The sequence below is a fragment of the Misgurnus anguillicaudatus genome, chromosome 22, assembly GCF_027580225.2.
Source record: "Misgurnus anguillicaudatus chromosome 22, ASM2758022v2, whole genome shotgun sequence".
Lineage (NCBI taxonomy): Eukaryota > Metazoa > Chordata > Actinopteri > Cypriniformes > Cobitidae > Misgurnus > Misgurnus anguillicaudatus.
The window spans coordinates 12,509,400-12,522,156 of NC_073358.2; the positions used below are offsets into that span (position 1 = coordinate 12,509,400).

Genomic DNA, 12,757 nt, shown 5'->3' on the forward strand with positions numbered 1-12,757 from the left:
GAGAATTTTCATTTTTGGGTGAACTATCCTTTAAGTATCAGGACCAGGCCATGATCCAGGAGAAAATTATGTAATAAAATATGAATATGAAAGTAAACGAAAAGGATCCTAGAATAAGTTTGATTGTATGTTTCGTTTTGGATATACTTAATAGAGAAATGTTAAATAAATAAGTATTTTTAAAACGAAATAGTTGTTTTAAAACGTTATCAAACCTCACCACAGCGAAAGATGGCAGTATAACGCACGCAAACTGATAGCACACCAGAAGAAGAACGCATTTAACTCGTATCCCCGCCTCCTTCCGTCACGTGGTCTTTAGTTGTCTTGGAAACGCATTGATATCAGGTGCAGCTCGGCCAATCAGAGCTTACTGATTTTCGAACGCAGCGAATCAGCTTCGAAAGAGCAACAATTTAAACCCCAGGGCAGGAACAGCATTATATCGTGCTTGCTTTAGCAGAATCAAACAGTTTGTTCATCGATTCACAGCAACAAGGTTACAAAATGGCTCTCCGTGTTACCAGGGTAAGTTTTCGTTACTCTATTTCCTCGTAATGCTTAAACAGTATTGGGAATGTTGAGTTTCTTAAGAGTTTCTGATAATTCGACGTATTGAATTTTCTATAGTGTATATAACATTAACGTTGCATGGCAGATTCTTTGATACCACTCCTATGGTTCGAGTGCATACGTAACGTTAGTGCATAATTTGGTGTCTTCTGTTTATAATTTGGTGTCTTCTGTTTTCCACTTTCCCATTTGAACTATTTCGTATAACGTTACATGTGTTTGGATGGGTTTTTATTTAACTTTATATGAACTAAACACTCTCTCTTGCGTTTTTAAACTTATGTCTGCTCGTAATATTATGCGTTTGAGCAGAATACCCGGCTAGCCAACAGCGAGAATCAGACCGCTCTGCCTGGGAAAGCAGTTGTAGCGAACAAGCCCGGACTGAGACCAAGGGCCGCGCTGGGGGAGATCGGCAACAACCCGCAGACCCGACAGGCTTTGAGGAAGAAGGTAACGCGCGATCATTTCTGTTCTTATAATATGAGAGTGTGTATGGCATTGACTGACTTTATTTTGTTATCCAGGATGTGAAGGCTGCACCCGTTCCCGAGGTCGTGGCCGAGAAGTTGCCTACAGCTCAGCCTCTTAAAAAGGAGTCTCCTACTAAAGTCAAGAAGAATGACGTTCAGGTGAGTCTGATGGGTAAAGCCTTGAAGCGGTAGTTCGTTAGTTTAACTTGCTTGCATACAGCTGAAATGTTAACTCGTAGTTTACTTGCCCTCATTCCATCACTTATGTATGACTTCCTGTCTCTTTCAATGCTCTTATTGTTGTGTGGATCAACATGCCAATGTTCTTTTTTTTTAAGGGTTGGTTCACCCTAAAATTGTAATTTATGCATGTTACAAACCTGTATAAAACGATGAATGTTTGTAACCAAACCGTTCATAAGCCCTGTTCACTTCCTTTGTTTTTTCCTACTATGAAAGCGAATAGGGTTCATGATCGGTTTGGTTGCAAACATTCCTCAAAATATCTTTTGTGTTTATCAAAACAAAGTAATGTATACAGGTTTTTAGCAACGTGATTGACAAAATGACAATTTTTGTTTGTGTGAACCCTCCCTTTAAAGTAATGTCTATTGGGTTTAATGTGTCTTCTAGCATTTAGTTTTGATTGCAAGCGATTATTGTAAGTGATGCAAAGACTGGGAATACAACAATTTTAAGAGCCACCTGTAGGTGCAATACCCAATCTCACTTTAGTGTTTTACTTGCAGATTTTGTCTGAGCCCTCCTCTCCGGTTCCCATGGAGACCTCTGGCTGTGCTTCAGATGATCTGTGTCAGGCTTTCTCTGACGTTCTGCTTGACATTAAGGATGTGGATGCAGATGATTACGACAATCCCATGCTGTGTAGTGAATACGTAAAAGATATCTACTTGTATCTCCGCCAGCTTGAGGTTTGCAACAAATGCTGTGTTCAGTGCTTTATTGCTGGGCTGTGTCGAGCTGTGTTTAACTATGCTCTTTCTTGCAGACCGAACAATCTGTTAGGCCAAAATATCTAGAAGGAAGAGAGGTTACAGGAAATATGCGTGCCATTCTTATTGACTGGCTCGTCCAGGTCCAGATTAAGTTCAGGCTGCTGCAAGAGACCATGTACATGACTGTTGCCATCATTGATCGCTTCCTGCAGGTAAGCTTTTGCGGAATTGTGTAAAGCTGCTTTGTTTTGATAATGCCTTTTTTGCTAATGTAACCTTTGTCCTTATCAACCAGGATAATCCAGTTCCAAAGAAGCAATTGCAGCTTGTTGGCGTAACGGCCATGTTCATTGCCTCAAAGTATGAGGAGATGTACCCACCAGAGATTGCAGACTTCGCCTTCGTGACTGACCGTGCCTACACCACTGCTCAGATACGAGAGATGGAGATGAAGATCTTGAAGGTTCTCGACTTTGGCTTTGGAAGACCTCTACCTCTGCAGTTCCTCAGGAGGGCTTCAAAGATTGGAGATGTAAGACTGAATTGTGTCTTAAGGCTTCATTTGAACTGTCTCAACTGGTTTTAATTCTATCCCTTTTATTTTCCAGGTTACTGCAGAGCATCACACATTGGCAAAGTACTTTCTGGAGCTCACCATGGTTGACTACGACATGATTCACTTTCCTCCCTCCCAAGTGGCTAGCGCAGCTTATGCCCTCACTCTGAAGGTCTTCAAGTGTGGAGAATGGGTGAGTGCCTTAGTTGTCTTGGATGTGTTTACATTAGTTTTGTCTAACCTTTTATTTCTGTGACTGTTGCAGACCCCTACGCTTCAGCATTATATGGGCTACAGTGAAGATCAGCTGGTTCCTGTGATGCAGCATATTGCCAAGAATGTTGTAAGGGTCAATGAGGGGCTTTCAAAACATCTGGTGAGTGGTTTTGGTCCAATTTATCCGGCCAATTTGGTGCTTTTTAAGCGCCGTGGTTAGAATTTTGCACTTGACATGGCCTACTGAAGTGTTTCTGATTTTCCAGGCTGTGAAGAACAAGTACTCCAGTCAGAAGCAGATGAGAATTGCCTCCATTTCTCAGCTTAAATCTCCCCTGATCAAAGAGCTGGCCAAGCAAATCTCATAGTGTGGGGGTTATTTTGAAGAGACTTAAGCACTATGTGCTACCTTGTAAAAATTGTAACTTATGCATGCTTTTACTATTGCGAGTTTTAATGTTTAAAGCGTTTTACAGATTCTTCTGCACTGCCATGATCTGCGCATAGGTTGTCTTTAATGTGTTCCAAGTGTTTATTAAACCTTGGCTTGTACATTGTACATTTTACTTTCAAATAAACATTTTAAGGTTTAAGTTTGTCTCAATTTTCATTTTTTACTGCAAAAAATGCTTATGCCGCCATGCCAAACAGTTTCTTCTCTCCAATCCCAACAATGGACAAGTGAAATTACTTTTAATGACAACTCTCCTGTCACGATCTTGAGACTCCAGACTATGTGTTTGTCTTGTGACATTGCATCTTTTGTTAGAAATTTTGTTTCCTGTTAAGTAGATTTCTACTTGAGTCGTTTGTTTTGAGTCACATGAATTAAATCCTGATGTAATAAACAATTTCTGTTTTGAGAGTTAAGTCAACAATACAAGATGCAGAATAGGACATTCACAAATTTTACTTTGAAGAAAATCATCCCAAATGTTCATCTTGTCAGAATTCATTGTCCATTAAACATCTAGATTGTATTACGTCTGCCCCTGTGAGAACTTTTTTTACTTTGATACTTTTGAAAAGGTTTTAATCAAGTGAGTCCAAACATGGTTCTTAGATTTTAGAGGAAATAAACTAAACCTTTTTGTCTTATGCTTTTCTTGCAATCAATATAACCTTAGAAGCTAGTACAGCATTAAAGAGTCACGTAAATTTTAGTATTTTTACCCATTGATCATAAATCTGTATGCCATGGATTCAGAATTACTTTGTATACAGCACAAAGTTTTATGTAATGTTTGTATTTCCTGTTGTAATGGCTATGGGTTTTGAAGACATGCATGAGGCTACACTTTCTGTATGGTGCATGTATTGATAGCATGGCTCCAGTAAAGGTTGGGATCATTCAGTGTTATGGTGATCAATATGGCCTCATGTTGTACTCTGGTCAGTCAGATCTCATCGCAACCTCTTTTTTTTCATAAAGTGTTTTAATGGTTTAGAAATTGATCTCTAAAAATAGTAAATACTAGAGATGCAGATATATTCAGTAATTGGTATAGGTTGATAAAAGCCATTTTACACATCATTGGCTATTGGCCCATAGTTTAAAAACAGGCTGATATATCCTGTCAATCAAAAGGGAACAGGAAAATGCAATGCATTAAAGCACTGTGTATACAAAATGTGAAGAAACCACTAGTTTAATTTTAATGGCCATTTGAATGATATTAAGAAAATGTAATCTTTAGCATTGAGTTAATGTAACTACCAAACTATCTGTATCGGCAGATATCTGTATAATTGATATTGGTGGGAAAATTGGATCTAAATACCTCACTGCTCTCAGGCACCTTTCTCAGGGTCCCTAAAATGGCAGTTGTTAAGCCTTTCTAAAGCGCAACCTGTACAAAACCACACTTGGTAACTACAGACCAGTTTCAAATATTCAAAGTCATACCTAAAAGGGAGGGGTTACTATGTAAACATAGCTACCTACCATAAGGCTGAATGCACATCCGTGAGATGTGGCGGCCCACCGGGCTCAATTCTTGCACCACTTCTGTGCTCCCACAGGGCCACATAATAAAAAGGAGCAAATTGCACAGGTAGTGTAGAAGCATTGTATTTGGAAACGAAGATGAAACTCTCAAGGTTAACACATACCTTCGATATAGGGGTCTAAACTAAAGACAAAATAAATGTAAAAAATCTTGGTGTAATTACAATTACAGTCTAATCTTAATTTCTTGTGAAAGCGATAATATAATCATTTTTCTGTCCTCTTATTACCAGAATTAGATATTTTGTCACAAAAAGGATTTAGAGAAACTTGTTCATGCTTTCATTCATTACCAGCAATGTGGATTATTGCAAATGACGACTCATTTGGATTTCCAAAAAGATCATTAGACATGTGCAGCTCAACGAACACTGCTTCCAGAATTCTGACCAGAACCAAAAAAATCTGAGCACATCACTCCAGTCCTCCTCAGGTCCTTCCAGTTACATTTAAAATAGATCCTGAAGTATTATTATCAGTTTATAAATCACTCAGTGGCTTAGGACCTAAATTATACATGCTTATTGAATATAAACCTAACAGATTGCTCAGAACATATAGGATCAAGTCAGTTAGAGATACCAAGGGTTTACTCAAATCAAAAACAAATGTGTTTAACACTGTACCGAATAAGCACTGTGCTATGAAACCATTTTTTCCCTTATTATTGCTATTTCAAAAACGTATCTCATATGCTTAACAGATTATGACTGTGAAAATCATTAAATGCAAAATGGTTGAACCAATGAACCAATTCCTAGATGACTTATGGGTAAGAGGTTAACCTTAAGAAAAACTTGGCCAAAGTGGCTAGGAAACCTGTATCATATAATCCTAAAACTTGATTTTCCAAGTGCAAAAAAAAGGTAAGCAAAAGATGTAGAGGGTATGCACGTGACGTCACCTTCGGTGATAGTGACTGCGGTTACGCCCACTGAGTGGCAAAAGACAGAGCGGCAGCATTTGAGTACAGTGCGAAATCAGCAAAAACACGGTGAAAACGCGTCTAAATGGGAAACAGCTGTTGGATGATAGACTGTACTAACAGATTAACAAGAATTCGGAGCTATCGTTTTACACAGACTGCCAAAAACATCGGAAGGAGAATTAATACATCGTTCATGCCTATGTCCACACACCACAGGTGGGTTGATAAGTTGCTAGGGTCACTATCAAGCAAAGGTTTTACTTTCTACTTAAAAGTATTGTTTCAAGTAATTGTATATTATTCGTGTTTTTCTTTGGAAAACATACATTCAAAGAACAAAGAATAAATTTTAATATGCACTATTAAAGAATACACAGTATGATTCTATGCTTTAGATGAAGTAATTTTTTTCTCAATACAAACACCCTAATAAAGCACACATGCTTGGAAAATGTAACTAATGTAACTAAGTATTGTCCACTTCAAGTCCAACTAATTCAATTTAAGCTGATAATAGTCAGTTTTACTGGCGTTTTCGCAGCAGTCGCTATGAAAACTAGCCATTTTGTTGAACGTTTGCCACTCATTAAGGCGAGTACGGCGTGGTCACGTGAAAAAGTGACGTCAAGGCATACCCTCTTTTCCATTGTAAATTTTAATACTGTATTCTAGCCGGTAGATGGCACACTTTCACTTTGAGATGTGAGAACGAGAGCTTTCCCAAGTAAACAAAGGGCTTTATTACATATTTCATAATGTTAATACGTTTATATTAATGTTTCGTAATGTAGATTATATACTTGTTTCATTTAGTCTATTTTCCCCATTTCTTATTGTTGAGTAGCGTAATAAATTTAGCTTGACCTGAGACAACGTTTGCAACTAATATCATTTATATTTCCTAATGTTCTGTTTTTTGTTTTCATTTTGTCTCTACTGTCTGTAATAATATGTATTTACTTTAAAGCTGCTTTTCACAATGCAAAATACTGAAAAGCAGTATAAAAATAAATTGAATTGACCCCTCCCACTTTAAAAGGGCAATATGAGTGATGAGTAGGCTAGCCTACCTACAGTAGTCTATTGCGTCAGCATCAATGGACAGTCCTCAAGGACAAATCTCTTTACATATCAAATCATTTTTGATGACAGCATAAGAGACTAGAGTATGTTATAGAGCTGTTCTATAAACGTCCTGTATACTTTGATCAAAGAACCTCACACATAGACAGTAACTGAATATTGCTTCATACGGTGGGAGGCGTCTTAATGCCTACATTAGCAACTGCGTAACCATTTTTTTTTATTAAAGGGCATTATTCATTATTTGTGCACCAAACAAATCAAATATCAAAGTAGAATTTGTTTTACAATTGCACAGGAAAAAATACTGTTTATTTAACACACATTGACAACAAGCCTATTATTACACTGTGTGTATGCAGTATTATCTAAGTTGTCAAAATAAAAGTATATGCTACTCTATATATACATACACACAAAATATCAAATCATTGTTTTTAACCACACATACTGTAAATTATCTAGTATATTTAAATTACATTTAGAGATTTATATTAAAATAAGTATTATATATATATATATATATATATATATATATATATATATATATATATATATATATATATATATATATATATATATATATATATATATATATATATATATACATAATCATGGGAACCCAATTTATTTTCACTTAAAATGTTCAAATTGTGTGATTTTACAAATATTTGAAAATTAAGACGGTATTTATTATATTTTATATAAGATAATAATATATTTCATTGCATATTTTAAAAAGACTTCCCAAAAATATTTCACTATAAAACCGTTTTGAACTAGACATTTATAACTGCTGCAAGAACAAGTGTTTAGGCAGTTAGATATTTTAATGTAAATCACATATGTGACAAGTATGCCTGGTCTCTCTATGTGATACACACAGCACTGCTGTTCCCCAATTGACTATGAATGCTTCCTTGTTTTAAAGGATAAAGCTTATCTCCTCCTCTCCACCCGTAGTGGTTGTGCTCCTGAGGGACAGATGATAATGAGTCTTAGTTTTTCTGGCAGGCTGAATCGGTAAATGCAGGTCCAGGCTGAGAACTCATGCTCGTAGGCTGAGGTCATGACTGGGCAGTGAGATCAGTTTACAAGACAGATTCCTCATTAAACTAAGAGCCATGGAGCTACGGTTCAACAATTCTTTAGCTATAGCACTGATGGTTCAAGGTATGCCATTGATCGAACGCACAGTTAAGCATAAAAAAACGTGTAAACAGAAAATTCACATCTCGGGCTGTTACAATATATTTATTTGTATGTAACAGTGATAGTTGACTGTGAATTGGTTGACTTTACTGTATAGTATTCCAGCATATTCCTGATCATTCCTAATAAATGATAGACTGAGAGGTTTTACAGGGTCTTATAATCATAAGCCTGAAATCTGATTGCTTCATTGTTCCAGGCCCAAAAGGCGTGTTGATTCAAAAATATGTCAATATTAACAATATATTACTTTACAATTTGTAATCAGCTGGTTATTTATCCAATCCATGATGCCACTTTGGGTGACCCTCTAAAAAGTGGTAACCTGTATAAATTCATCTGTTGTGACTACAACAGTAAGCCAAATCCAAAGGATGTGCCCTGCTAATACAGACCATCGCATTTTGAATTCCAGATATAAATAGATAACTCTAGACTCCAGACGAGATTGATCACATATCTGCACGTCTCATCTCTGAATCTCTTAACAGGAACCCATTTGAATGAGGTGCTGACACAACTGTGTGGAGTGGACTGAGAGACACTAATAAGAGCACAGCTGGCAGCGGGACCGCAGTTTCTCTCGATGCCTGGAACCCCATGCATAAATAAACACAGAGGCATTCATTTTCAGAATTTATAGATTTTCAAATAAAAGCCCAATATGCTTCCCGAACTTTACAGACTTCTGCTGTTCTATGGCATATGAAGGGAAGAAAGTGTTCTTTTGTGCGTTCACCTCAGCATTCGCTTTTAGGTGTGAACAGGAATCGGGCCTGTGGTGGCGGTCCAATTACAGTTTTTCTCAGGGGCTGATGACTGTGGATGAATTTACATTTTCACCTTTTCTCTGTAAACAAATTACACACATTGTGATTTTAAAAAAAATCATGTTTTACAGTACAAATAAAAAAATAGTTTCACTGTACACCATAAGAAATGTCCGTTTTTTCTGTAACTGTAACAGATTTTCAGCAACAGATTGTGACATAAAGGTCAAGAATTTTGCATGATATGCCTTGTACAATAAACTAATTTTTAAATGTTTTGAGGTAAGACTATTCAACTGAAAACCAGTATAATGTATTTTGATGAAAATGACATAAATGTATAAAAAAGCAGACAATTGTATCAACTGCATGATTGTAAGCATTTGCAATGTGTCCAAACAATGAGAAATTGCTTTTATGTTGTGCACAACTGACTTGATGATCTGGAGGTTGAACAAAGTGTTTTGAAAAATTAATTTTTGATCTGAGAAATGCGCCAAAGCAACTAAACCTGAATAAACATGAATCTTGTTCATGAACAATGACACAGGCCATTTTGAAGGGACTGACATATTGCAGACGTAAAAATTTACTTTTGAGGGATGAAGGACATCCGTGTTATTGTGCAGTTTGTAGGAATTGTTTTTGAGAAACAAACTTATTATTAGCAATTTGTAAGAATGATTTGAGAAATGCTGCAAAGCGACAGAAAAATACTGCAATTTACTGAAAAAAGTATTATCCTTTCCCAGCTCTGTTGTGTAAACATTGTGGCCTTGTTGCATATTGAAAAGATTAGTCTGTGTATAGGAAAAGATTTTTTCCCATAGCAGACAAGAAACAACCACGTGGCAACATAATGAAAAAATATATTTTAACATTATAACAAAAACTTCCATATGAATAAAACGAACATGCAACTATTTATTTTGTGCCTAATGCATAACTAAATATTGGAAAAAAATGTTAAATGTTTCATAAAGACACATTTTTAGATAATGTCATATCTTTTTGGATGTGTGTGTGCATGTGTGTGTGTGTGTGTGTGCGTGTGCGTGTGCGTGTGCGTGTGCGTGTGTGTGTGTGTGCGTGTGCGTGTGCGTGTGCGTGTGCGTGTGCGTGTGTGTGTGTGTGTGTGTGTGTGTGTGTGTGTGTGTGTGTGTGGTAATTATCACGACCAATTGTCCCCACAAAGATAGGAATACCAGTATTTTTGTGACCTCGTGGGGACATTTTGATGTCCCCATGAGGAAACAAGCTTATAAATCAAACAGAATGATGTTTATTGAAAATGTGAAGTAGCAGAAAGTTTTCTGTGATGATTGGGGTTAGGGAATGGGGTAGGTAAGGGGAATAGAATATACATGGTGCGCGCGTGTGTGTGTAGATTACATTGCTTGACAGGGTCACCTGTGTAATCATCAAGTTATCTGCTGTTTCTTTTTTTTAAAGAGACATTACTTCAAAAATCTACATAATTTGTTTATGATCGGTTTCTTTCATTCATAAACATAAAAATATCTACGCATTATTTATCAATCTCAGCTGCTGTCCTAAATGATGTTATCCCTAACTGATTCATTCATTTTCTGAACGGCATGACCTCACAAGACATATTCTTATGTCATAAGCACATATCTCCCATTTGTAAGACACCATCTCAAAATAGATACCATAATAAATGAATCAAATTTCCTCCCCCTAGTATTTTGTTTCTGTACATCCCCCATTTTCGTATTCAACACAAATGGTGCATGTAATACGATCCATGAGCTTCGGTCACTTGGCACCATCATGATTTCATTAGATCAGCTCAAACAATACAACTAACATAAGATCAAGCCAAAAAGGAAAAAAATGGAGGGACGGTGTTAATTTAATTCTGTTATACCCCAGCCCTGACTTCCGTTCTTTAAACGTCTGCTTTCCCCCCATGCACACATTGACAGCACTTATTGATTTCAGTAAAGTCAGTAAGGGCTAGTTTCCTCTTCACTGATCCTAAGGCACTCAGGGAGAAGGTCCCTGTCTGTCTGACTGGCTGGCCAGGTCATAACAGAGCAGAATGCAAAGCTCATAAATTATGCAGGAGCCTTGCCTTTGCCTAGACCTCCATTAATGATGTCACCCAAACCCACAGAGCTAGATGCCATCCCATGGGACGTAATGATATAGTGTGGGGGTGCTGATCTATAGAAGTCACTCAAGGTTGCATGAATGAGATAGATGAATGAATGGATGTATAGATAGATAGATAGATAGATAGATAGATAGATAGATAGATAGATAGATAGATAGATAGATAGATAGATAGATAGATAGATAGATAGATAGATAGATAGATAACACAGGCTGTTGACTATGGCGCCATGTGCACAGTCAAGCTGTATAGATGATGATGATGGGGATGTTTAATGGATTTAAAATGATGTTAGCACAATTACATATCATATTACACTCCTAGAAAAAAAAATGGTACAAATGGTAAAAGCTGTTACTGGGGCAGTACCCTTTTAAAAGGTCCTAATGTGTACCATTTATTTACATATATATGCATTCATTTGGTAATATGAACTATTTAACGGGACAGTAATAGGATTTTCTTTTTTCTTAATAGGATCTAGTGGTTAAACTGTATTTTGCATTCAAAGGAATAGTGCTCTCTAGTGCCTCGCTTTTCCAAATGCGTGTTGCAACCACGTAGCCGTTATGTACTCACTGATCTACTTGTCCGTTGCAGCTGGTTCACGTGTTCTGAACGAAAACGCGTTGCGGTAGGCTAGAGCTTTTCGTCCCTTTTATAGTTTTTCAATATGGCGGAACGACAGGAGAGCAGAGGGGGAGGGTTTCATATTTTATTAAAGCTTTCCCGGGCGCTGTCATTGATTAGCGGACCCCCACCTGCTGTTAGCATTCCATTGACTAAAGAAACACGAGGCTCTATTTCTTTGTATCTTTACGTTATGGCCCAGTAGAAGCAGTTTTTGTAAAAACAGGCTAACGATTGAGTCATAACCTGCGACTCTCTGTCGCATAGTAGAGAAATTACCGACAGGAAGAGAAGCTCGCAGGCAATCTTTAACTGTCTATGAGGCAATCGGGTGGACGTGGAGGCATAAAGGTCCATAAAAGCAACGGGACAAAATTGTTCAACAACGTTGCTTTTACTGTCTATGGGTGATTCAGATTTCTCTTGGCACAGCTATTAGAAGACTTACAATTGTCACGTGACATCTACGTCATCAAGCTCAGTTTGAGTCTGCGCAGTACACCGACCCCCAGGAAGTGCAGGCTTCTAATTGACTTTACTTTTCTTAGTGAATCCAATGGGGTTGCTGTGTCCATTTCTTTTACTGTCTATTCATGGAAGCCTTCTTGGACTTACCTGTTCAATGTAAATAAAGAGAAGAAATTCTAAGCTCACAAAGAAAAGTCAGATCATTGGCAGAGGTCATTTGACACCCCATGAGGACATATTTATGAATAAAGACGTTGATTTTGACTAATACAATATTTTAAAAAACTACACATTGTCCCTTTAAGTTTGACAATGTACCTTTTGAAAGGGTATCACTTTGGTGACAGACAGATTCTCTTCAAAAGTGGATGTAATCTCAAATGTTTAAAGAATTTTGTTGGGTGCATTTGTATTAATCAATAATAAAGCACACAAAGTAGAAATTTCTCAGCTTGATTTACTTCTTATAGCTTAGGTACTACTTATTGAATTATCAACAGCTCTAAGTCATCACATGTCATCTGAATAAAAATTATTATTACTTAAGATTCACTTAAAATGATGTTAGTAAAAAGCTTTCCTTGAAAGCTCCACGATTCCTTCTAGCAGACAGACAAATAACAGAAGAATAAAATGGTTCCAGATGTCAAATTTTTTCTTATAAGCTGTTAAAAAGTATAATTATATAAAGAAATGTTGGGTTGTTTCCAAGGTAATTTTCTGTCATTTTACATGTACTAGTGT

At 36.9% G+C, this 12,757-nt stretch overlaps 1 protein-coding gene across 1 annotated transcript; it reads left to right on the top strand.

Moving 5' to 3' along the window:
- The first annotated feature begins 368 nt into the window (after positions 1-368).
- ccnb1 (cyclin B1) lies at positions 369-3,367 on the top strand. The gene is made up of 9 exons (XM_055200991.2): positions 369-528; positions 886-1,026; positions 1,101-1,205; positions 1,796-1,978; positions 2,056-2,214; positions 2,298-2,534; positions 2,611-2,751; positions 2,824-2,934; positions 3,041-3,367. The coding sequence occupies exons 1-9, from the start codon at positions 508-510 to the stop codon at positions 3,140-3,142; spliced, it is 1,200 nt and encodes a 399-aa protein (XP_055056966.1). The 5' UTR covers positions 369-507; the 3' UTR covers positions 3,143-3,367.
- Positions 3,368-12,757: the final 9,390 nt, after the last annotated feature.